Raw genomic sequence first — 26673 nt, forward strand, 5'->3', positions numbered from 1 at the left:
TATTCAATGGATTAATATTCAATGTTAGCTGATACTGATCTATTAAAAAAAATCTATAATATTAACCGATATTGTACTGATATTTTGCGCTTTCCTAAATTTTTAATTCACATCAGTATTGTTATTATTAACTAAAACTAATTAAAGGGATAGTTCACTTTGAAATGAATTTTTTAGTTTTAAAACATTTTAGTTAACGTTTACACAGTATTTTTAATTTTGATATTTTTAGGTCAAACCGTTCTTGTCTGTCAGTCATATAATGGAGGTCTATGGTCACCACCTCAAAGAGCATGCACAAATTAAGTCCAAATGAAACATGATTTTATAACTCGTAAATGCAAGTACACATTGATGGCATAAGACACGAAACGAGCGGTTTGTGTGAGAAAACGAACAGTATTTATTTCGTTTTTACCTCTTTTTACAGAGGTAAAAAGGAGAGGTAAACAAGAGGTTACAAGAGGTAAAAACGATATAAATACTGTTCGTTTTCTCACACAAACCGCTCATTTCGTGTCTTAAGCCATCAATGTGTAATTACATTTAAGAGTCATTAAATCATGTTTAATTTGGACTTCTCTGTGCACGCTCTTTGAGGTGGTGACCATAGACCTCCATTATATGACTGACAGACAAGAACAGTTTGACCTAAAAATATCAAAATTGAAAATACTGCGGAAACAAAGATCTTGGATGCCCTTGAGGTAAAGTAAAACATACCAAAAAAATAATTTCAAAGTGAACTATCCCTTTAAAATAAAACAAAATGTAATTATTAAATGAAAAACATAAGAAACTTAAGAAAACAAATATGAAACTTGAAACTATAGAAATCTGGCTTTGTCAATTAACTGAAATAAGTATTTAAATGATGAAAAATGAAATAAAAAATAAAGCTAAATAGAAATATTTTTAACAAAATGAATATAAAGGACTAAAACTTAAACTAAAATGAAAACTGAAAATATTCATAAATAGTAGATAAATAATATATATCTCACCTTTGGCAACCCATCCATATCACCCGAGCCTGTATTCAAAAGCAGGTAAGCGTAAGACCATTAGAAATGTTTGCTATTGTGTACATATCAGATGATGTATGACGAAGTCTTACCTAAAGACCCGTTCATATGGTGCGGCTCCATCGCTCCCATTCCACCCATTGGACCGTCGGGCCCCGGCCCCATTGGGAACTGCAGAAACACAGATCCTATTAGCCTCCAGTAAATCAACAATGATGCTAAAACTACAAAACCCTTTTTCATACTCCATTAAAACATCATCTTACGTTCGGTCTGTTGCCACCAGGGCCGATTGGATTCATCATCGTGTAAATGTTTTCACTGGAATTCGTCGAGTCTACGAGAAAACAGATTTCTTAGCGTTTCACAGGGAAATTCTCCTCAGCAAGCTGATGCATTTGCACGCCGTTTCCCAAAACAAGAGCTTTCCGTTTTAAGATACTTTCCAGTCACTATTGTTATGAACTTTCAATGAAACAAAAAAAAAAACACTGATATGAAATTCCAGATAAAATCCTATGGATTAGATGAAAGCAAACTGACCTCCTGGGCTTGGCATGATGGGAGTTCCTGGAGGCCCGCCACCTCCTGGAGGCCCCTGAGAGACGAGCACATAAACCGATTACTCACAAAGAACATTTCCGACAAACGGAGAGACAAAATCTTGTGCGTTTGACTCACCACATAGTTTCCTGGTGATGAAGATGAGTATGCTATCTGTGGGAAGAAGAGATAGTTACGAAGCCGTTTCTCAGAGTTATTGCGATATTGACATTTTTGGAAGTGGCACTTACTGAGTTTGCGTTAGGATTAGGCCACGGCCCTCGACCTCCCGGACCCCTGAAAACACAAGAGGAAATGTTAAGGTGCGTATAAGCGGAGCAGAGACAGTGTAAGCGTGTTATCCTGTGGCGTCGACTCACATGTTCATGCCAGGCATTCCAGGACCGCCGAGAGAATTCGGAGGAGGCCTCATTCCACCGCCGTAGTTCTACAAAAAGGGATGGCAAAGGTTAACCTACATATGAGTACCTCATCTTCAATAAATTAATAAGCATGACTGTTTTATAGAAAGGAACATCAACCAACCTGTGGGCCCATGCCTCCCATTCCTCTGGGTGGGTTCATCCTCATTGGGCCGCCCATGTTTGGATGTCCTGATGTGGAAGAGGAACCACAACACTTTTATAAAATGCCATAGCAAAACATTTTTCAAACACAGCTGGTTGTTAAGTCTATGGTGCAGTGTGGTACCTTGCGGTCTGGTGGGGTCCAAACTGTTTGGCAGGAGCGGCTGTGACCCGGGGACTCCAACGGGAGGCTGAAACCAAGAAAGAGAGTATGAAACAAGGGCCAAGCAGAGAAAACAGCAATAGCGAAACGCAAAAATGAGGGGTCGTGGGTGGGGTCAGTACCTGATTTGGCATGCGGAGTGATGGGCGGGGTCCGCCTGGGTACCGTGGAGACATGAAAGGCTATGGGGAGAGAGCATAGGATCAGGATCATAGGAAATGCGATGCTATCATGCTACCAAGCCGACCAATCACAGATCTTGCGGTCCGCATCGTCGTGACATGTAGTTACATTTTTGAGGAGGTATGGTACGCGTCGGTGCGTATGCTACGCCGTACCTACTGCACGCACCCTACGCAGAAGTATAAATTGGTCTTAAGAGGTCATCATATTATAAGAATATCCTGTAAATTTCAGAACTGAAAACGCCCTTGTTAATCAAATAAAAGCTTTTATTGACACCAGGCTCAGAAAAACGACTCGTTTTTCAAAGTGGGGAACTATGACGTCAAAGAGGATAAAACACCACCCCCGCAGAAGAAGATCAACACCTACTTCAACACGGCCGGTTTAGCCCCGCCCATCAATTCACGCATTACACGCATAGCTAAATAACATAGATGCCTACATCGTGATGACAAACCGGATCGAGAGTGAAACTCATTATAATATGCAAAACTGTTATCCACTCACAACAGTGGGCGTTTACTACCAAGTCTTCAATGCAAGACGCCCATAAAAACCGAGCGTTTTTGAGCTAGGCTCAAAACTAGGGTAGAAAATAGCCTATTACTTATTCATTTTGATGTTTTATAATGTAAAAACCAAGCGAACGTCATAAGTTGACCTCAGACAACGATATAAAATTTTTTAAAAAGCCAGTTCATGACCCCTTTAAAACACAGTATGCCGCTTCTGAATTCGTCAGATCATATTCCTAAACTGTACTTGATAGATAATCATATTCTCTATAACTCAGATGATTATACTGGGCTGTCCAAAAGCAATTTATAGTATCTTATGGATTTATAATTTCACATAAAAGAAAATGTGGCAACACTTTTATTTAGCAGTGTCCTCCTTGTTACATTGTAGTTCCTATAGTTGTAGTTTATAAATTATACATAATAATTACAGGCAACTAACCCTAAACCAAACCCTAATCTTGACTTGATAAGTACATGTAGTTGATTATTTTTACTCCGCACTTTAACGTATAATTACACCAACACAGACACCTTGAAATAAAGCGTATAGCATATACCACGTAGTATTTGAGATGCACAGTACAACGGTTACCAGCAGGGGGCGCAATCACACTACCAAAAAGACATCAGTTTGAGCCTAAAGGGAAGACCTCATAAACATTAGTTCTCTACACTGACAAGGGGAGGCTGCTGCTTTCACATTGTTTAACAGAGGAAACCTATGGTATTTTAAACAAGACTTTACAGCAAGAAAAAAAAGCTAGAAAGAGCTTCACAGAAAAGCAGAAAGACAGAATGACCCCTTGGTAAACATCATATCCTAATCAGGCATGGAAGAGAAAAGTTACAGCAACAAGTAATTTATCTCTCCACACTAAAAACAAAAATGCTGCCTGATGCCACAGTCTCGGCCAATATGAACATATTTGCACATTCATGCTTCACATACAGCTCAACCAATGAGATTTTACTGTGGGTGAAGACATCCAGCATAATGTCACAGAAACAAAGCAACCGGTAAAACGATATATCGATCGAAGCTTGATTACATCACAGAGCAATAAGTAATTTCACAGGCTTTGATCCAACAACTATTAGGATTGACCCTCCTTGTTCAAACTTGGTTCCCGCTCCATCTAGCTATGTTCGCTCCAAGTTGCAGCAAGTTTGTGTACTCAGAAGGGTGTGTTGGTGTTTGCGTATTTGTGTTTGAGTGCCTGTGTTTCTGCTTGCATGTGTCAACGCAAGAGCATGTTTGTGTGTGTGTGCGCATGCTGCATTATTAATAGGATATTGATGGACTATGAAGGACTGAGTGCAGGGTGTAGGGAGGGACCAGTCTGCAGAGTCCCAGCTAGATGAACTTCCACTCCTGATGGGCTGGGCCACGGCCTGCATTATTTATCTGGCAACATCGTCACTGTCAGTGAGGAATATGTGCGTGTGCGCGCACGTGTGTTTTCTAAGAGAACAGAGAATGAGATAATGGACTGATTTGTTCATTCAAAAACTGGACTAGATTTTTATTTTATCCTTAATATAATATAATTAAATTAGAGACTAATAGTATACAGTCAAACCAAAATTTTCTCACAATATCACAGTTTCTTTGAGTTCTTGTCACATTTTATTACCATTTTCTAAAATATAGCAGAGTTATCCAATCAGTTGATATTTTACTGGTTTTGGACATCCTCCTGTTTGACTGTCTCACAAACGAATTGGGCTGAATAACGGTCAGCTGTTAAATTTAAGTACACAATTAGATAATACCAATTTAGGTCAACCAATTACCAAGCAATGCTTAATTTTGTTCAGTCTTGTGGTGTAAAAAGGTCGCTTTAGCAATTAAAGAAAAAAACACTACAGCAAAACAAGGTCAGGTCAAAGTGTCTGAATAAATTTTGGTCGCAAATGTTTATAAATTTTACTGGTAGTCGACTCTATGAAGAATCTTTGGGTATAATATGTCACAGATCACTTTATTTTGCTAACCTCACTTACATAAATGAACTATAGAGTACTGCACCCACTAGTAAAAAATATTCAAAATGAATAATTCTGAATAATTTTCGGATTGACTGTATACCCTGTAGCTCAAATAGAAGATTTAATAACACTAAGGACATTACGGTTCAATTCCCAGGGAATGAGTAAGCCGATAAACTGCATAATTTAAACCCAATACAGTTCACTTTGGATACAATAATTTGCCAAATGTGTAAAATAAAAGTAAAGAGTTTACAGTCAAGTTAGAATCAGATTAGTAAGGTTGGGTAAAGAACTCTGTACTTTTAATGACACCGACCTAATGACATCGGTACTACAGAGTACCGATTAACATTAAGTCAATTAGTGCCAAATTTCAACCCCTGAGAATGGATCTGGGTGCGAGACTAAGACTATTTAAATACGAATCCTGCATGTTCTGCGTGCCTCTGTGTGAATGAATGGCGCTGTTTTCAGCCTCTGCCATCAATTTAGATCATTCTCAATTCTCAATCAAATCTTTATAAGGAGTAATAAAAAATGTCCTCCATGTTTTAATTTTAACAGTATAAAGCTCAGTTGTGCAGCATGATTAACAGATAATGAAATTAATATTTTTTTGATTAACACTATATCGACAACAGAATTTGTGGAAAACAAAACATTTCATAGAAATTTTGAATTTTTTATTAAAATAGTTTTTTTTTTAAATTAAGTAGCTGTAGCCTACTATTTACAGGTAAATACAGTATACAAACATCACAGACAATGGCAGACAGCGACCAACGCAGCTCTGACACAATGTCAATAACACTTTTATAAATTACTTAAAGCTTCTTTACAGTTATTGAGGTAAACATGCCTAAAGTACCGAAAAAAAGGTACCTGCACCTTATTTCATGTAGCGGTACTGGTATGGATAAAAAGTGAACGGTACCCAAACCCTACAGATTAGGAAACTAGTCATTTCCCCATCAACAAGTTGACTCTTTTTTTTTTTTTTTGGAAAGTCTGAAGTTTTGGACACTACTAGATCTAGCTAGTGAGGGAAAGCAAGGAAGAAAAGAAGAATGGAGGGGTGAATTTTAACACTCCTGAAATTTTAAACGATACCCAACATGTATCTATTCCTCAGGTTATCTGTGAGGAAGTACAAGAAAACGGGGAAGTCTTACCTGACCATGGGGCCCCATCATGGGGTTGTTGGGGTTGTGTGGAGGGGGCTGTGCATGAGGTGATGGTTGTGACCCAGGTGGGCCCTGAGAAAGAGGGAAAAAAACAAACATTTAGAGATATTACACTCGACTTACCATTAAATATGTGTTTGCTATGGTAGATTAACCAACAAAGTCTTGCTAGTTAAGATTAGGTTAAGAAGAAGTTGATTCTGATGGTCTGTAATAAAAATGCAGCCCCTAGATTAGTAATAAATCCACCATTTATCTGCCAGCAAAGGGCATCTCCAACAGGGCTGGGCAGCTGCTGAACCCCAAAACAGATACACCACAAGGCCTCCAATGGAGTCCATTATTGGTAACTGAGAGAGGCATATGGCCTTTACCGAGACGCCTGTTCCTGCACCACATCCCTGTAGAGAGCAACTGAGGAATAACTTGGGCTGGATTGTGTGCGTGTCTTGGGTGAGGAGTGGGGGGGTGGGTATGTTAAATGAAGCAATTAATAAAATCATTTTCTACCCAGCTAAGGAGATAACGGCTTGGCACCAAACTACAAAACCATTAAGAGTAGCCCCTCCCATCGAGAAAGGGAACGGCATATAGTATTCCTAGCGGGACAGTGGCATAGAGGACAGCAGCAACCACAGAGTCCAAGCGTTTCAGAGAAGCAATGCTGCTTCCCAACCAAAAGGGGGCAGTGTGTAGCCACTTGCCGAGTGACTGCCGGGACACAAAGTACCAAGCAAAACAAAGCATGGAACAGCAACACAATGCATACTTCATTGTTGTTTCTGTGTATATTACAAATAAATAATTTTACCACTTTTTTGGCGAACGGCGCGGGATTGAGCAATTTGTGTGGTTGATGGTGTTCTGCTTCAGAAAGGTCTTGGAAGTAATTATTCTGATAAGTGCAGCGGTCACAGAATCTGTCAATAACCGAGATGATAAATGCAATGTGACATACCATACAGGATGTAGATGTCATTAAAAAAGATCTAGTTGTCGAATATTTCAAGAAACCTCACAAACCTGTGAGCACCAGAGAGGTACTTTGACTTTAAAGTCACCCCTAATGAAGCAAACAATTTATTTAGATTTTTGTGCAAAAGGTGCAACTGTCAGGAAATTGAGACAATAAATATAATATAGTACACCAAATAAAATATAGATGTCAAAAATGTCAACAAATCTCACAAAACTGTGTGGACTTTAATCTCAAAAGTAACTGAAAATGATGGAAACAAGGAACTCTCAACTCAATCACAACCATCCATAAGGAACATCTTGGGAAGGTAGACAACGTAACTCAAAATAGAAAGTATACTGAGATTTGCTTGAGTATAGGGACATGTCTACATCAACAGGACAACAACACTGTATAATGCTAGGCTTATGTCTATGTCCCAAGACTCCTACACCTCGCAGCAAGTCAGAACAAGATCCTCCAGTCCTTTTAACCTTGATGGAACTCTCCCTCTCTAGAGTCTGCCAGTCTTTCACTTTTCTCAGTGTTCTGTTGGTGTTCAAGAGGGTTTTTTTTGTGGGAGAAGGGCAGTTGAAATTCTCCCACCACCTTCCCTCAAAACAAACTCATCTATTTCAGATGTTTCCAGCTAAAGTTGAAACTATTTCTTTTTTTCCACTCCTTGACTTTGCTCGCTCCCTCCCTGCCTCCCTCTTGCTAGACTGTCCTCCCAAGAAGAGCTGGTGCAGTGGAGTTTCGACATGAAGATTATTGAAGAGGCCGACCCCGTGCAATGGGGGGAATAAAAAAAAAAGGAAAAAAATTAATACAAAATTTCCAAGATCCGGGCCAGACGCCAGCACGCGAGCTTTGGGTTTCTCTCCCTAGACTCTCTTCCTTCGTGCTCAATCTCTCTGCAGGAGGTTGCTGGGAGTCTGGGCATGCGAGGTACAGATTAGGAGAGTCTGGAGAGGGTGTACAGGAGGGTTTAGTCCTCTTCACCTTCATCCCCATCTCGCAGGACCATGTTGTTCATACAGCAGCAACTGTGGTCGCATGTGTTAATTATCGCCGCTACATCTGGAGCTGGGCTAGAGACACAAACAGAGGCTCAAGCGTACACGTTTTGGCTGCATAGCTCCACTACCAAAATGCTTTTTAAACTTAACAGAGTACTACTTACTTGAGTACCAGTATTTCTTACAGAATTGTTTTTGTCCCCCTATTATTGTTGGATATTAGCCTGGTTAAAACCAGACCATTCTCAGTTGTAACTGAGATATGGTCTGGCAAAGTGTCATAGACAAATCATTTTCAGAGGGGCCAGCGGACGTCGCGGGAAGACCTAAAACCAATCAGAGCGATGAAGGAGATGACGCATGCAGAGCTGCGGCCGGCGGAGAAACATCTCCGAGTGTTGTTCCTTGCTCGGTTTTTAACAAAAAGGAAACGTTCAAATCGCTTAAAAACAGCTGATAGCTGATTCGAGCGAGTGATGTTCGACGGCGGCGTCCATCTTTGTAATATAGGCTACAAAATCTGCTCGTCATCGTGTAAAGCCCGCCCCAACGTTTCTGATTGGTGCCGCGATTTCTGCGGACTGCAAATGGGTTTGAATGAGCTAAATTTGCCGGAAGTTGTCTGGGTTTTCCCAGGCTAGTTGGACATGCCTTAATGGTACGATGTTCCACAAGTTAGTCAAATGTTTATTCACTAACTGCGGTTGACATTCAGTGAGTTGTTCATTAGAATGCTTCAAACTAATAACTCGGGAGTTTATGAGACTTTTTGATTGAATCACTAAAATAAATTATGTCGGCGCCAATAGCCCAATGGTTAACGCGCCGACATATAGTGCATCTCTGGCGACCCGAGTTCGATTCCCAGTTTGAGGTCCTTCCCCTCTCTCTCCACCTCATGCTTTCCTGTCAAAAATCTCTACTGTCCAATCCAATAAAGGCACAAAAAGGCCAAAAACCCAACTTGCAAAAGGAGGCGACAGACCACAAATGTCCGATTTTTGATTATGACTGCAGAATCAGCATGGATCACAACCTGTTCCAATCACAATTCTATTCAAAATAGCTAGAAAAAGAGCAGCTCCAATCATTAGCACAACTGTGTCCAGCAGCCGTGGCCGACAAGAGTGGGAGGAAGCAGTAGTTAGCTGTTGAGAGGTGTGAAAGAGTGATATACTGGCCACTAGGATATACGCCAAGATATAATTTGTGTCACCAGACCACAGCAACTGGTCGCGTGGAATCGGGGAGCGTACAAGGAACGCACGTGGGCCTGGAGGAGCCTGTCTTTTTGCAATTGTTGCCTCATTGCCATCTCTCTCTTCCTTCTTTCATTTTCTGTCTTCACTCTCTCCATGCCTCTCTTTTGCCATGCCCTGGGCTGCTACCAAGAGGGAATTACTGCAGTGGAGCACAAAGTCCTCCCTCTTCTTCCCTTTCTTAGTTCTCTCTCTCTTTCTCTCTCGCTCTTATGCACACAGGCGCTATTTATAGAATGCAATGTCACTCACGCAACAGTCAGATCGCTCCCTGCTCTGAACACGGCTCATACAACATTAACACTGTCCTCCTCGATTCAAAGTCCATGTCCATGATCTATCTTCCAATCCATGTGATGTTCTACCTGAAGCTCATCTCAGCATCTGCTGCTTTTAGGATGCTCTATCAGCTATTCTCCTAGACAATCTGCAACATTCTGAATGTATTATTGTCACCTTGATCTATTCTATAGGATGCTCTATCAGATGATGTATCTGCCACTCTATCTTATCTTGACATTCTATCTACTCTATTGGATGCTCTATCTAACCTACTGTTCTACAAGATCTATTTGCTGTTCCGGCCTACTATCTCCCTCGGATCCCTGATCTGCAGCTCTATCTGATCTTCTATTTACTCTATTTGATGTTTTATCTAACCTATCTGATGTTTGACAAGATGTTCGACACTGTATCAGATCTTGTGTTATATACACACATTCTATGGGATGCTCTCTCTGAACTACATTATGTTCTACTAGATGTTCCAATTTGCTGTATCTACTCTTCATTGACTCATTTGGCTCTTCTATCTGCTGCTCTATCTGATCTCCTACATTCTCTATCGGATACTTTATCTGATGTTCGACAAGATGTTAAATCCACTGTCTCAGAATTTCTATCCAATGAACCTTATGTTATGTACACTCAAAGGGACCCTCTATCTTCCACTCCATCTTGTCTTCTATCTGATGTTATCTTGTATTAAAGGTAGGGTTTGGGATTTTCAAAACGGCCGGCAGATTTTGAAAATACAACTCAAAAGGTCCTACCTTCTTTCCTCCAACACTGGCCCTGACTCCACCCATTCGAAGAACATGGACACACAATCATACATCTGCAAGACTCAGATGCGCGAGATTGTACCCTCTCTCTGTACAGGGGAAACTTTCACTTTCTGTGACTGGGTCACAAGCTTTGCGTATGCTCACGAAGGGGACACGAGCGCGAGGGGGATGGGGGGGGGGGATGGTACGACCGTTTGATTGACGCAATAACAGTCCAATGATTCTAGGTGGTCTTGGAAATGATTGGCTGAAGTTTTTCGAGTCCTGGCCATTCCACAGATGATTAAATTGCTTAATTTTTAACTAACTAACGTGTTTTTGAAAAAATAGTCAAAAAAGAAAATCACATACCCCACCTTTAAAGGGTTAGTTCACCCAAAAATGAAAATTAAGTCATTAATTACTCACCCCCATGCTGTACCAACCCCGTAAGACCTTCGTTCGTCTTCGGAACACAAATGAAGATATTTTTGATTAAATTTGAGAGCTGTATAACTACCACATTGGCTCCTAAGGGACTGCCTCTTGACGGCCCAAAAAGTCAATGAAGAAAATGTTTAAATATCCCAAGTGACTACCGTGGCTCAACTATATGTTTATCAAGCGACGCGAATACTTTTTGTGCGAAAAAACAAACAAAAATAACGAGTTTATTCGACTATTTCTTTTCTTCCTTGTAGGCCAGAACGAGACTTCCTTATAGATTTCCACGACGCATGCGCGAGAATTGCGATCTGAAGTAGTGTAAGCTGTTGTACGCAGATCGCAAATCTCGCGCATGCGTCGTGGAAATCTATAAGAAAGTCTCATTTTCTTCATTGACTTTCTGGGCCGTCAAGAGGCAGTCCCTTAGGAGCCAATGTGGTAGTTATACAGCTCTCAAATTTAAACAAAAATATCTTCATTTGTGTTCCGAAGACGAACGAAGGTCTTACGGGGTTGGTACAGCATGGGGGTGAGTAATTAATGACTTAATTTTCATTTTTGGGTGAACTAACCCTTTAACTTATCCTTTCTTCCACTGATTCTTTAGGATCCTCTATCAGCTGCTCTATCAAGTGATCTATCTGATCTACTCCATCAAATGCTTTATCTGAAATTCAACGATGTTAAATCCATTGCGTTCGATTTTTAACTTATGAATATTATATATGCTCTGTGGATGCTCTATATGACCTCCTTGCTACTCTTTGTGATACTCTAAGCTTTCCGATGTTTTACTACATGTTAAATCCACTGATTCACATCACAGTCTTATGCATTTCATTTTTTGACGATCTACTAGGTATACTGTATAGTCTGCTCTATCTGCCATATACATAGAGTAGATACAACATAAGATACATTGAATTAGGAACGCTGAAATAATTAATAAAGATTATTAATGCATAGAACTAGAAGAACAGAGATAATTTTTTCCTGTTTTTTCACATGCACAAAAAAAAAGAAATTCATTAGTATAATTTCTTATTACACAAGTTGGATCCAGATATATAATGAAAATAATTCTTGACAAAGAAAATTTGTCTAAGGTAGTGTGTGTGTTTGTTGAGAAAGGCGTCTAGCTTGTCTGACTATAAATAGCTCAATGAAGATCACTATGGCAGAGGAACTCCCACAGGCACCTTGACTTTGGGAACTATGCCCCTAAGCATTCCCCCAAATCCCAGCCCTGAATTTAAAATACACAGATATGTTGTTAGATAAGTGTTGCCAAAGAGCTACAACCAAGCACGCATGTTTTTACCCATTTTGGCCTTAGGGATTAAACTGTCGAGGCATTCACACTGATCTCAGATCAGGGGCCGCAACTCTGTTTGTGTCAGTGTGAGTTGCTACTGTACTGAACAACTAATTTAGACGTAAAATGAAAATGAATGGAAACACAGAGAGGGAGAGATAGCGGGAAAGAAACATCTGGACAGGGATTAGAAGAACTAAAGGGGGCTAGAAAAAGGAGGGGTGGGGTGAGGGACAGAAAAATTGTAAAAGCTTAACGCACAGGGTTAAAGGAGGAGGTTGAACGGGAAGGTGGGGGAAGGAGAGAGCAGCTCTTACTTGAAAGAAGCCGGGAGGCATGGGTCCACCTGGCATGCCATCGTTGGGCGGCATGTTGCCCATCACAGGACTGGGAGCTGCTGCCGCACTCTGAAAAAGAGAAACATGCAAAGCCTCGTCAAAAAAATTGATTCGAATAGAATAGAAAATTGCACCTTTCAGCCACTCAAACTATTTTTTTTAAAGTTTTTTAAATTCCTCTTCTTCCATTAACGATTCCATTATTCCAAACTGACAAGATTCAGATTTAAATACAACAACATTCAACTAGAATCTCTTGTCAAATATGTGAGCTACTCTTTAGGTTGAAGCCTGGGCCCCCCAACACCCCAGACAAAGCAAAACTCAGCGGTGTCTTTCCCATGATGGTAAAGAAGCGGTAGACGGGAATTACACACGACCCAGCGCCCCCTCCTCCAACCTGTAATCAGATCCCTCATTCTCGTCTGGGTGGAGGAGGATAAATCGCCTCACTGCCGCTGACCTTAATAGTCCAGACACTCACCGCTGACCCGTAGAGGGCAAAGGGCACGTTTCATACACCGACATACACAGTCATAGGTATACGATTATCTGCCTTTAGCTCTTACACATTTGCAATACCATATCACCCACTAAAGCCACATACAAGTATATTTAAGATCACATATAGTCGCACACACCAACAGGACAGACAGGTTGACTTGTAGGTCCAAAGACAAATTTGACAAATTCCTCTGGGGCTTCATCCCACCAGCACCTAAGGTTGAGAAGAACCGGCACATTATTTTAAATGCTTTTCATGACCGTCGGTTCTGGTAACGATTCTCAAATGTCTCAAAATGTATGCTGCTTTAAATGCTCAAGCTCTTTAAAGTCTTATTGCGGTGAATGTTTAAAATTCGAAAATTCAATTATATAACTCTTTGTCATTATTGTTACAGTAGTTGTGTGGACTTCCATATTCTCACAGAATTTGAACGAATATTAAAACGTTGATGTTGTAGTATAGTCCTAGCTGTGGACGATACTAAACGTGTTTCTCGCACAAAACTATCGTATAGCTTCAGAATACTTTTTTCCACTACACAGTAGCAGCTCGACTCGACTCGACACGACTCGAAAAGTTTCGGGTACTTTTTTTTGTACCACCTCCAGCGAGGTTCTGAGCGAGCTAAGGCGATACTAAAATGTGACGTGAAAACAATGCCGACTGCTGATTGGTCAGAGAGAATTGTCACCATTCACTGCGTCATCATTACACGCGCCAGATGGAGTATCCAGAATAACCCCGCTATTTTTAAATAGTTTGGCCAGAGATATATAGTTTATTTACTAAACTAAATAGTATTATTATGTCAGCTCGAAAGAATACGCCGTGGTCAAACGAAGAGGTACAGACTTTCCTTTGTTTGGTGGCCGAAGACATGGTCCTGCGAGAGATTGATGGGCAACAAGGAACGAAAGGCGTCGCTATGATGACCGGGTACTATTTGTGGCGGAACTGTCTGCAATGGAAAACGTAACGAAATGCGAGCCGAGCCGAGTCAAGCTGGTACTGGTAATGTCGTGATTATATGATAGTTTTATGAAGCCTTTTAGAGCTTGAAAGCCTTTCTTTATAATGACAAATAATAGCATGAACATAGTTGTGTGGAAATTAGTCATGGTTGAGTAATTGTCCGAATTTTCATTTTTAGGTGAACTTTCCCTTTAAGACATTGACAACTCAAAAGCGCCAGCCACAACTTCCACAAAAACCCGACAGATTTACATATAATTTATATACAAGCACGCACTTTCTCAAAAACAAGGGAAGAAAAATGGTCTGGATGCTGGTGCTGGGCAGATAACAGGTGAGGTACGGCCAGTCGCCGTGTTTGCTTGCGGTGGAGGGACTGGCGAGTGTGTTTGGTTAAGGAGAGGGAGGGGCTGAGTGACAGATCGGGCTGGAGAGATTTTATTTACACAGTGGCTGGTGTAGGTTTAACCGGCACAATATCTCCGACTCTATTGCCACACCATATGAATGAGTGAAAATGCAAAAGGAGGGTGAATAAATACATTCATTAACACACAGAGATGAACTAAAGGAAAATCACTGTCCAGAATGACCAGTGGCCCATCAGCGGTAACAGGAGTCGTCGGTAGCTCACACGCACACAGCGCAACTCCACTGCACTCAGGTAGAGCGGCAGAGGGCCCAATCGGCTTGTTGCCATGACAACTCAGACCTTGGCTCTCCCGCTCTCTGGTGCCCATTAAAACCCTCAGGCCGTCAATCACTCGCCCGGCCAGGGAGCGAAAGAGAGGGAGCGCGAGAGAAACCGAGAGAAGAGAATGAAGATAGAGTTTAAAGGAGCCTGTGGCTTTTGATTGGCCTGGCTGCTACTGCTATCTCTCTCCCTCTCGACCACATAAACAGACACATTCCAGTTCCTGTTAACACTTCTCATGCCGTGCTTTGCATGCTTGCCCAGCCCTCATCCCTTACAGCAAGAACATTATACATGAACTGATTTTCCAAACGTGTTACCCTTTAAGGTGCGGTCATATTTAGCATTGTTGGTGAATTTTCACTGTAATTTCAACATGAATCCATGTAAGTGGGAATTTCACATGAGGGCGAAAGATTTTCCCACGCAACTTTAGCAATTAGTCCCAAAAGTTTGCCGTGCTGACAAACTGAAAACTGCTTGGTCTGAAAGTGACAATGCAGCTTTTTTCGCCAATAAATGATGCTGAAATTTAGCTAATATAATTGCACCTGACATGATTTCAATAAAAAAAAAATAAAAAAGCCAATAATTTTCAGATCATTGAAAAACAAAGTTTTATAAAATGATATAAAATATATATAATGTGTGTGTGTTGTTTTCATTCAATTTTAATGATCATTTTCCACTGCCAACAACATGACATGCTTATGTGCATGTAGATTTCACTATTTTGGGAACAGTATTATCATAGACTAAGCAATGAATGTACCTAATTAATTATTAATAAACCATGAATAATTTTGGTGACCTATATGTTCACCTAGCGTCCACACATATACACAAGTCCAAACCCTCTGAAGTAATTAGCCACTGCTGTTTTAATTATCAGTATCAATCGTAGGGCTCGGCTGGGCAGCAGACAGCGGAGGAAAGGCTTAATCTGGGCATCGATCTGGAGCAGGGATCCAGGATGAGGAATGGATCCTACCTTATCTGTGCTCAGACAAGCAGGGTAACCCAGATCAACGTCTGACAAACATGCACACATACTCTAGTAACAAGTCACAGGCCATTCAGCATATGCTGAATGAGCAATACACTGGCTCAGAAATGGACATGCAAGCATGGAAGTCGTCTTGATGTATTAACACAAAGTCAAGTCACCTTCATTTATATAGCGCTTTTAACAATATGGACCGTTTCAAAGCAGCTTTACAGTGATAATAGGAAGTTAAAAGTAACAGAGATTGCTTTGGCTTTACAGCAGCTCTAGAATAAAGTTATTGTTCAGCTAAAGTTAGTTTTGATTGATTCACTTCCGTCGCAACGATCATTAGTTAATTTAATAGGACGCTTACGCAACATCGTTCTAACAGAAAACCATTAACGCGCTACAGCCGCTCATTTGCACAACAGCGCCTGGTGGCTCAAGAACGCAAACCTGCCCATAACGCGTGGAAACAGGGCAACAATTTGGAAAAGTGGTTCCTCAAAAGAGTCTGTTTGCACCCGTGTTGTTCACTCAGCTGCGCTTAATAGCACAGAATTAATAAAAAAAATATACATATGACCCACATTCTGTTTTCTATCATGCGCCAAGAACGTTTGCGATGGCGTAAGATGCATGCAAACACACCAGGGTTCAGTAGAATTAAGGGCCCGTCCACACGAAGACGTGTTTCGCTGTAAACTGTACGTATACATTTTTTATCGTATTGGCATTTCGTTCACACGGATCCGGCGTTTTGGGAAAGTGAAACCGCTATTTTTTGAAAGTGGATGAATCTGAAAACGACACCCTTGCGGTTTCGTGTGTATAGCCAATTCGTATATTTTGAGAAACGATGATCACGTGTCGGCTGTGTCACACGACATCTTCGTCTTCTTGGTTCGTATACAGTGCGCAAGTTTAGGCGTATGCTCAAAGTCTTCCTCTCTGTGTATAGTGTATCTCTGTGGCAGAATTACAGCGCCCCATACTGGCCTGGCATATATACTACACCGTTTTCAGTCGGTTTGAGTGGTTTCGTGTGTATGCGGATATTTCTTGAGACGACGCAGTGTTTACGGATTTTTTTTTTAGAATGAGGAAAAAAAAAAAATCAAATACGGAAGACAGCGGCTTTGTGTGGACGTGGCCTAAGTTGAGTGTGAAACCAGACCAACGCTGCGGGGCGCCGGGAACAATTGCACTCCGGGTCGGACCACCTGTCTCCGCAATTTTTCATATCAAAGCAGTGTAGGCGGGGGAGGGGGAAGGAAGAGACTGGCAGATTAACCAGTAGGGCGCACACAGGGTATAGACTGGTGTGTGGAGTTGAATTACAGCGAGCCGTTAGAGACGGGAGACGAAAAATAAATATGCGGTCAAAAGTAAAACGACGCATCGACTAGAAAAATTGGCGTCGACTAATCTACTAAATGCGGAAGCACTAAAATGGTAGCTACTGTTTGTTTGCAGAGGCTCCACTGCGGCATTTAATGCATTTAATTATAACTGCGTTTTAGTTTGTGTTATTAGGATTTATAATGGATTCAACACATTTTTGGCCAGCAAAGCATCGTGTCACAAAATTACAGATTAAATATTCGACAATTTGTGCAAACTCCAATTGTTTTGCAATGCTATTGATTTTATTTGTCAGAAATATTATTAATGCAAGATCCCTAGTCCAAATATGAAATTGTTTTGAAAACATGCCCCAAATAAACATCCAAGATACCAGCATTCTTCCCATTTACTGCATTTCCATACACTCGTTGCTTCCTCTGCTCTTTCTCCCAACATCCCACAGTTCCAATAACTCAGTCAGTGAAGTTGACTCCATAAAGATTAGCCAGTGAGGAGGACCAAAGCCATAATCAGCCATGCTGGCTGACAGATGTGCCTTTTAATCAATGGGGCGCTGGGACAGCAATCTACACTGCGTAACATAGGGAAGCACTATGACAAGGGGTCTCTCTCTCCATTGCTCCATCACTTTCCCTCCCATGGCGTCAACAGCTGTTGTATCAATCAGGTGAATTAATTACCAGTAAACAAATCTGCTGAGGAAACCCCTCATGTACACCCACACCCCACAACACACACATACTATATTCCCAGAACCCCCTAGCTTTCTCAATCTCAGTGGCCCACAATTATGCTTGCTCAAGGGCCTAATCATAAGCCATGCACGGAGACAAGTGTTAATGTGTGTGGACAGGTGGAGGGAATGTTTTCCACCCAGAACACCTTTTGAAATGCTGAAACAGCACGTATAACTCTGAAACAAAGACAGACAAATAGAAACAACCACCTGGAATTTACATTAGTTGGTACACTCACTGTCACACAAATGTTCCTACTGTACTGAACTACACTGAGCAAAACCTAATGTGGCTTTGAAATCTTAAACTTGAAAATTGTAATTAAGGTATTTGGTGGAAATCTTGTGCCACTACAGAGAATGATGGGAAATGTATTTTTGCAGCACAAACATTAGCATAAAAAACAAAATGCTATATTGTACATTAACAGTACTTCGACTTTGTAGAAAATGTAATTGTACAATTAGCATTCACAATGAGTAATACTGACTATTTCAAAAAAAAAGAAATAAAAAAAATTGATCTACCCAAAAATGCTTATCAAGCTTGAAACAATCACATCCAATCCAATCAACAGTTCACACCAACATCTGGTATTTTGACAAGATTTTGAAGAGGAAGTTCATGCATTCGTGTCCTCATACAGGAAAAAAAACAGCTCGACCGTCACACGTGCTTCAGCGTGTGTGGTAAATGACCGGTAAATGGTAAATGACACTTTCGACTGCAGACGCACTTTTCATGCAAACAAGTAGGATTTGTATTTAGATAGTATTTTTGCGATTTAATATTCACATACTAGTCTATCGCGATTTGATTTCAAGTGCACTGAACTGCTATTTCGCAAAAATCATAGCCGCTGAAGTTACTACATGGAGCTCTTGCGCCCATTTTATATATATATATATATATAAAATTGGTGAGCCACCACCCAAATCAATGGTAGGAAAACACTGCAGAGATAAGAAAGGAAAGAGAATGACTCGTTCTCAGTGCAGACACGCTTGTAAACATCTAAGTGAGAGATTGGTAAAGGTAAGAGGTTGGATATGATGTAGAAATCTTTTAAATGTCAGTGTTGCCATCCTATAGCTAATGTGAAACACATCAGGCAGTCATATTACAATCCATACATTGCAAGAGTGGTTGACGGGAAGGGCGTTCCCATTGGGACTATTGATGCCTGCAGAAAAGGGGAGTTTCCCATCTCTCCCTCTCTTTCTTTCTCTCTCTGCATTTATTTATTAAGTACGCCCTCTAAGCAGGCAGAAATCATTCCTCTTTGGAAAAGAGTCTCTGGAGTTCCTGCTACGGGGTTAAGGAGCTTAGCGTACTATAGTTAACATTCACAGAGCCTGAACGCTGGGAAAGTGTAGGAAACCTAGAAGGCTATAGGCATCACAGAAGAGCTGGAAGCACAAGGAAAAAGAGAGGGCCTTGTTCCTGCCAGACAGGGGCTTGGAAAAGGGAAAACACAAACGGCATTCCTTAGACAATGAAGGGTCTGTAGCTCTGGACCTTTATGCCTGAGGCGCCAAAAAAATAAATAAAAAAAAAAACACAATGAAGGAGATAGAAAAACTATGGGCAGGTTGAATTCCTAGATGAAAAATGATAAGAAGAAACTGAGAAAATAACCTAGTTAACAAGAACAACAACCAAAAAGACATAACGCATCAAGAGTTAAAACAAGTTTCCCTGTTCTTCAAACTTCAGCCTGGTTAAAGTGGCTTTGGGTTCCCTCAGATGTCCAAATCCACAATCCCTTTATGCAGATTGTGAGTGAAACCACTGAAACTGAGTCAGCCAACCCGTAACTGGCTGTGGCAAACAGTGGTCAGCCCACCCAGTGGTCAAATCCATCTTCCATCTACAACAACAACTCAAGTTCTCTTCTCCACAGAAAGTTATAAACCGGTCAATAGATGAGGTAGCATTCGTGGCAAAAGCAAACAAAAAATGAAAACCACCTGAAGTCTCACTATCACTTTTGCTGAAGAAAGGCATCCAGGAGCTCAAGGCACATAGCGTTTCTCCAAACCCCCATGCATGTCATGCTAACCTGTGCTAGCATTCCCATCAATAAATAAACAGCCTGACAGAAATATCTCTCCCCAGTCTCATGCCCCAGCACATGCTAGGCTAAGTCTCCACCTTTTTCCTTGGAGAACAAAACAATTTTATGATAAAAGGTCTTGGAGCTCAGGAAAACAAAACAAAATCCCTCAATTTGAGTGGATTTGTTGAATGAAAGGTACTTTTAGCACACAGTCGAATGCATTACCTTTGAGAAGATTCTCATGGTACGCGATACACAGATAAGCATTCAATTATTTCATTATCTTGTCTAACATTATACACTAATGTGCATCTAAAGCTTGATCATCCCCATATATGTAGATAATTTCCACCTGGAAAGCACTTTTGCATCCACTCTACAGGCTCTCGGCCAGCATCCAGGCTCCAGCTGACCATAATGCATTGCAAATCACACCACGTTTATCGAAAGGGTACACGAAAGCCATGACACTGCACCGAGTCAACGGTTCCACTTGATTGTGATCGTTTCTGTCAGAGGAACTACAATACTAGTCTAAGATCAGCCAAATTAACAATCCATTTAGTTGGAGCTGAGCTTAATTGCATTAGCCATGTAAGAAGATGGAAAGCAACTTTGCTTGTGTTGTAATGAGATTAGAGTGACACTCTAAAGCAAATATTTGGTGTCAAAGTTATCAGGATTTTTGCAGCCAATACCAACTACCAATTTCTTGCCATCATGATTGGCTGATACCGATCATTCAAGATTTATAGAAGTGATAGTCTATGGCAAGTGACTGGGATGTCATGTGATCAAATATTTCATGTGATTACAAGTGGCATACTTAAAAGTAATGGCTTATAACTCTACAAAAAAATAATAATAAATACATTTAGGCTCACATCAACATGGTCTCATTTCATAGAAAACCTTTAAAGTTCTTAAGAAAACTGATTTTGATCATGTTTGGAGGTTCTTGCGTAACAATACTGCTTAGAAAACCCCAGAAAAAGTGATGGAACATCAGATGTGTTTTGTTATTCATGCTTGGCATGATGATTATTATAAAGTATATATGACATGTCATAAATTCAAATTCACAGCTCCCAATCATGTCAACTGCATCTGAGCAAATGTTTGTCTTGATATCTCAAAGCAATCAAAATGTATGGCATTTGAAACCATGGTAGCCTTTTTTTTATCAAAAGTCCAAAAACTTCTCCAAATAAGTGAGTGTTTAACTGAACATAAGAACCACTTGCATGTAAGTAACAAGTGATAACTAAGATTCTGGTTGATGAGTGATCAACTGTGCACTCCTATTCTATGGATGGCTCATAGTAAATCAAGACCTGTCAATCAAGAGATTGATCCAATCCAAGCTGTAAAACAGTGTCCAATTTGTCTCTACACACCGTCCCTATCCGCCATACCCGAGATCCTGTTTCCATTGGTTGAACTTTTTAAAGATGTTGGAAAACACTCTCATGATCGTGACACAATCGGATCCCGGAAGTCCGAGAGCTTTAGCCAAGCAACATGTCATGTCAGTCCGTGAGGATCTTCAAGATCTATGCATCATGTTATGTTGTGTGTGGACTCGTTTGAATGCCATTATCGGCCGAGACCGATCTCCAGCCGATCGTTCGGAGCACCCCTAGTCAAAGTGGAAGGTGAAAGTATGTGGGTTTGATCCTGATCTCAAACAGTAGAAGGGGCACCTGGACCCAGAGGACACGTGTCCAGCAAACTTACAGCACACAGAGGCTGTCTCGCGCTCTAATCTCTTTCTTGATATAGTGTTCTGTCTCTCTCACATTCTCCGTGTTTATGCTAATTCTACATGTGAACACGAGCAAACCACAAAGCCCCAGGGGGGTAAAAATGGGGTTGTCTGATTCCACACCCTCCCTTTTCTCTTCTCTCTTTCTGTCTCTCTCGCCAACCCCCCCACAACAGAGTCTGGGTGTCAGGCAGCTCACAGAAGCCGTTGTCATGGTGACAGGTCCTGTCTGTGTTCCGTCCCCCAGGCATCTCGGATCCAGAGAACGCTGTATTTTTGAGAGGTAGAATGAGAGTCAAAGAGTGATGGAGAGAGGAGAAACCAATAAACATAGATATTGGCAAAATGAGTCGACACATTTAGATCATTTTCCCCTTATCCTTGTGACCAGGACACAAGGATAAGGGGAGAAAAGAACCATTGCCTTTTCTTTGACCCGCCATTGTTCATCTGATGAGACACAGAGAGTTCAGGGAGGGATAGCATGGACTGGCCTATCAACAGAACGTCTTCCGAGAGCCAGCAAATAGAGTAGGCATCTCACACCCTATTCCTGGCACCCTACGCCCTCCACCTGACCTTTCAGACACCCTCCACCGGTCCACTCTTACCCATCTGACCCAGCATCCTGCCCTATTTCAATGAGAGACTGCACGTAGATCCCCTCTGCATTCGCTCTGTATCATGTAACACGCCTAAAACATGGTGCACCTGGTGCTGGCTAAAATAAGGTCTCCTGTAGGGACCTTGTCAAGAAGGCCATGGGCCTCTCTGAAAGGATCTCATCAAGGTAGGAAACATCAAGTGAAAGCAAGTAATGCCAATTCAAGACGTAAGACAAACCATTGCACCATGTACTGGTGCTTTTTGAAAATTGGCTTCAAAATGCTTTGCTCGAAACTTGCAGACTTTTTTCTCCATGTGAGATGTTACCACTGGTGGAGCCATCTGGATTCTTGTCCATTACTCCAGATGACCACAAACCTTCCACATTCAATTGACTAAACAGTTGGCACTGCTCTGCAAGTGACATTTAGGAATGCTAACAGTAGTATGGCTGTCATTTAAAAATAAAAAATGGCACACAAACGATTCACACATAAGAAGCCTCTTATGCTAAAGAAAAGCTAAGCATCTGGAGGACTTCCCATCATTCCCTTCATTTATTCAAGACGTTGCTAAATGCATCCAGGGGTGCAGTTGCATAAAGTCTTGTTTCTTACTTATTACAGCTCTTGACTTCCCTCTTTAGGGCCATCCAGCATGTTAATTGCAAGGCAAACAATCCGAGAGCCCACATTAACCTCCAGAAGTCTCCCATGAGTGGAGGTTAGTTAAGCCCTTTTCAAAAACCTTAACGCCACTGGACAAGTACCAGTTTGAAGCTAATCCCACTGGAGGAGGGACCCCTTCCCTCTAAATTTGCACAGCAGGGGAGAGCTGATGAAAGTACCAGCGATACGAGCCACATCAAAGGAGGTGCCGAGTGAGACAAGTGCTACTACTTTGTTTGACCACTATTCTGTTAGTGACGGTTAGCAAGCTTGATAGATTTGTCAGAGGAACAATATGGCTTCACACATTACATTGAAATGGCCCTTGTATTCAATTCCCATGGTGTGCTTTGAGTATTTCCATGGGGTAACGCTATATAACCAGTGTTTTATGGCAGTTGAAACTTTTGAGACAAATCGTTAAGGTAATATTTTAAATTGGTGATAAGATTCGTTATTAAAAGGGTCGGATTAGGCATTTGTTAGTCACATTAGAGTGTAGCTAGTAAGGATGTGCAAAAGTTTTGTTTTATTTTTTTAGGGCTGTCGGTTAAACGGGTTATTAACGGCGTTAACGCAAACCCATTTTAACGGTGTCAATTTTTTTATCGCGCGATTATCAGTCTTTTTGGCCTAGCAAACTTCGAAACACATTAATTACAATGGCTTGCGCCACACGAGGACGTTGCTTTGTCGACCAAAGCGCAAGCGGATCTAGCTAGACTGTAAACAAAACAACAGGCACGCCGCACACACTCGTTTGGGCTTGCGAACAGGCCAAATAGTTGGTTAACGTTACGTTTTGAGTGGATGACGAGCGCGAGACGCCGAAATGGATGCCAATAAGATTCTGAATGGAAACTTTACTTTTAAAAAGTTGCGAAATGGTTCCATTGACGAGACCAAAGTGATCTGTGTGTTTTGTCGTTGTGAACTAAGCTATCATCATCGCAGCACGTCAAGTCTGAAATACCGCTTGATGATGGCCAAGCACACGCACACACAAACAGCTGATGCGAATTCTCCGCCCCCTCGTCAATATCAGGACCTCGTCAGTATTTCTTTCACCCTTTTATTGATGGACAGTGTTACATTGTGTGAGAGATTTTTTGCTCCAAGTGAAAATTGTTGTGTGAATTTGAACATAGTACATGCCAAAGTTGTTTTCAATAAAAAACATTTGCACAAAGCAAGCCGATCCAACACATCCATGTTGACAAGAGCATTAAAATGAGAAAAAAATAATGGGGCAAAAAGAAATCAAGAGACGTTCAGAATAGATGAAATCGAGCGATTAATTGTGATTAATCGCGAGTTAACTATGACATTAATGCGATTAATCGCGATTAAATATTTGAATCGTTTGACACCAGATGAAGGGTTGCCGCAACAAATTGCATTAGGACACGTTCTTGTGTTCGAAAACAGCTCGAAAGTTTACCAAAAAAAAAAAATGGAAAAGCAAGGTCAAGATGCAAGGTCAAGATTGTAAAAAGTTAAAGATTTCCCACTTTATCTTGAAACCAAACACTCAAAAACTGTGCGAAGAATGACACTGTTGGTTTCCGCCCCTTAAAAAGCTTTTAGGAACAGGTCTAGGTTGAGACAAACATTTGACCAAGATACACTGATTCTTCTTGTTGGTACTTTGGGAACGCATAGCCACAGAGGCAATATGCCTGGACAGATGGAAACAAATTAATAACAAAACAGTATTAGCATCCCTTGCTTGCTCACCAACAGTCTACCATCAACCCCCACCCCTACCATGCGCATCTGGCATAGATCTGATTTTGGTCTGACACAGGCTCCTAGACCAACTACGTTCATTTCCAGACTCTTCTGACCCACCCCCACCCCCTCCAACCGGCCACATAAGCTTGCAGGAAAGTGCAAAAAAAAAATCCTTCTGTAGGTCGGCCAGATTAAACTGCCACTGTAATCCGCTTGGCTTTCACCTCCTTGTCCTCAGACGAGAGATGAAGAGAGAGAGAGAGAGAGAAAGAGCAGGGAAGAAAAGGATTGCAAGGTAAAAAAATAATAATAAAACACAAGGGCAAAGACAGCATTAGGAAAACAAAGACCAAAATTAAGTAAATGAAGAAAGCAAACATAAAAAGCTAATGGGAATATGTACAGAAAAACGAGCAAATAAGAAAACCTAGGAAAGGAACGTATACTCAACCTCACTACAGCCTTTAAAAGGTACATCACCTCAACTGACCAAAACTATCAACCAAGGGGCTATAAACAACTCAAACACACAGTAAAGATATCATGGGTGAGGAGGACCGGCGTGGGTGTTTGGAAGTGTGTTTATGTGTGACTTGAGAAATACAGTGTGGAGAAACCACACTCAAGAGTCAGGTACTTGCACACACACATTTTTTTGGAGAATCCTGCAGGAAGTGGGAGGACATCCAGCGAGAGGAGGGTGGTAATATACGACAGGAGTACTTCAAACAGCGAGAGCGGAGACGGACAACTCCTAAGACCAATAAAAACCAGCAGGGGAGGAGGGTGCGAGGGAGCAGGGCAAAGAGAAGAGGAAGTAACTTTATCTTACAGACAAAACAGGAGGGGGAAGAACAAGAGTAGTAGATTGAAGGACCACTTCCTAAAGATGTTAACAGCTTTTCTATTTCCAAAGAAAACACATCGGACAACATTGTAGCTCAGTGCTGAAAACCAGGAGCTTTAGAGGTGTAGGCTCGACCTAAAGAGAGTAATTTGGGGCTCCAAGGATCGATACCCCAAATGACCATTTCCAGATAATGAAACACTTACACATACAGTCACCTAAAAAAATGCTGTCCATCATTGTGGAAGTTAAGGGAATCCATGAAGTGCTTTCCATTTCAGGTTGTCCGCTAGCATTTTTTCATTTCAAACACTTATCTCATAACATTATTCATGCATTTGTAATTACATCTAAAATAATAATAGTATATCAATTGGCGATGTCATGAGAACATTGATTTAGCTTGTTTACCAATTCCAGCATAATGCCAACAAAGGACATATTTATTTACAAATGCAAGTAATTTTAAGATGTTATACAGAATGTAGGCTAACAAACTGAATATCATAGTGTTTATGATGGGTTTTTTTAGGGCCCAAGCCCTGAAAGGGCGAACTAAAGGCCTTTAGGTATAAGGCAACGGGGTTGCGGTGCCACCGGCTTGGGCCCGCAATCGCAGCTCGCAGCTATATTTTATTTTTGTTTTTCCTCGCTTGAGCGCCTGCCCACCAAGATGTCTGTGCACCGCCCTGGATGTCCTAATGTCTTGCATTGTCGTTCTGAAATCCCAGCTAACAGAAAATAGATAATTGATGCAAATTATTAACTGGAAATCCAGTAGAGTAGCAAGCATCTATCAAGAATGATGAATATGAATGCCTCATAATCTCGGACACTTCGCGTCCGTGCTCCTTTCAGCTAGGTGTGTTAACCTTTTCCTTCTGATGAAGCCCATTACAGAGAATAATCGCATGCCAAATGAAGACAAATGATGTGACCGCACTGTGCATGGAGTAGGAAATCCCTGATCACTGAGGCCCCCCATTCAACAGCATTGATTAGCTTCCCAACCAAAGTAGCCAGCCAGAGGAACTAAACGCTCCGAATCAATGCTACTTAGCAGATTATTGACCAATCGCTGCCTCTCTCTCTTTGACATTAAAGCAAAATTTGAATTCAAAGGAAGCGATGGACATCTAGCAAC

The 26673-nt window shown here is 41.2% G+C and overlaps 1 protein-coding gene across 2 annotated transcripts in view; it reads right to left on the reverse strand.

The window, feature by feature from the left end:
* Positions 1-26673, reverse strand: part of ssbp4 (single stranded DNA binding protein 4) — a 71284-nt gene that overhangs the window by 4735 nt on the left and 39876 nt on the right. For both annotated transcript variants that reach the window (XM_089116341.1, XM_039694791.2), the window contains 12 exons: positions 12563-12652; positions 6190-6273; positions 2441-2500; positions 2280-2346; positions 2115-2182; positions 1949-2016; positions 1820-1865; positions 1707-1742; positions 1569-1623; positions 1292-1362; positions 1118-1196; positions 1005-1033 (listed from right to left, as the gene is read on the reverse strand). In XM_089116341.1, the coding sequence (XP_088972467.1) occupies positions 1005-1033; positions 1118-1196; positions 1292-1362; positions 1569-1623; positions 1707-1742; positions 1820-1865; positions 1949-2016; positions 2115-2182; positions 2280-2346; positions 2441-2500; positions 6190-6273; positions 12563-12652 (753 nt within the window). The remainder of the gene's footprint in view (positions 1-1004; positions 1034-1117; positions 1197-1291; positions 1363-1568; positions 1624-1706; positions 1743-1819; positions 1866-1948; positions 2017-2114; positions 2183-2279; positions 2347-2440; positions 2501-6189; positions 6274-12562; positions 12653-26673) is intronic.

The sequence above is a fragment of the Pimephales promelas genome, chromosome 2 (genome assembly GCF_988280905.1).
Source record: "Pimephales promelas chromosome 2, fPimPro1.hap1.1, whole genome shotgun sequence".
In the NCBI taxonomy this organism is placed as follows: Eukaryota; Metazoa; Chordata; class Actinopteri; order Cypriniformes; family Leuciscidae; genus Pimephales; species Pimephales promelas.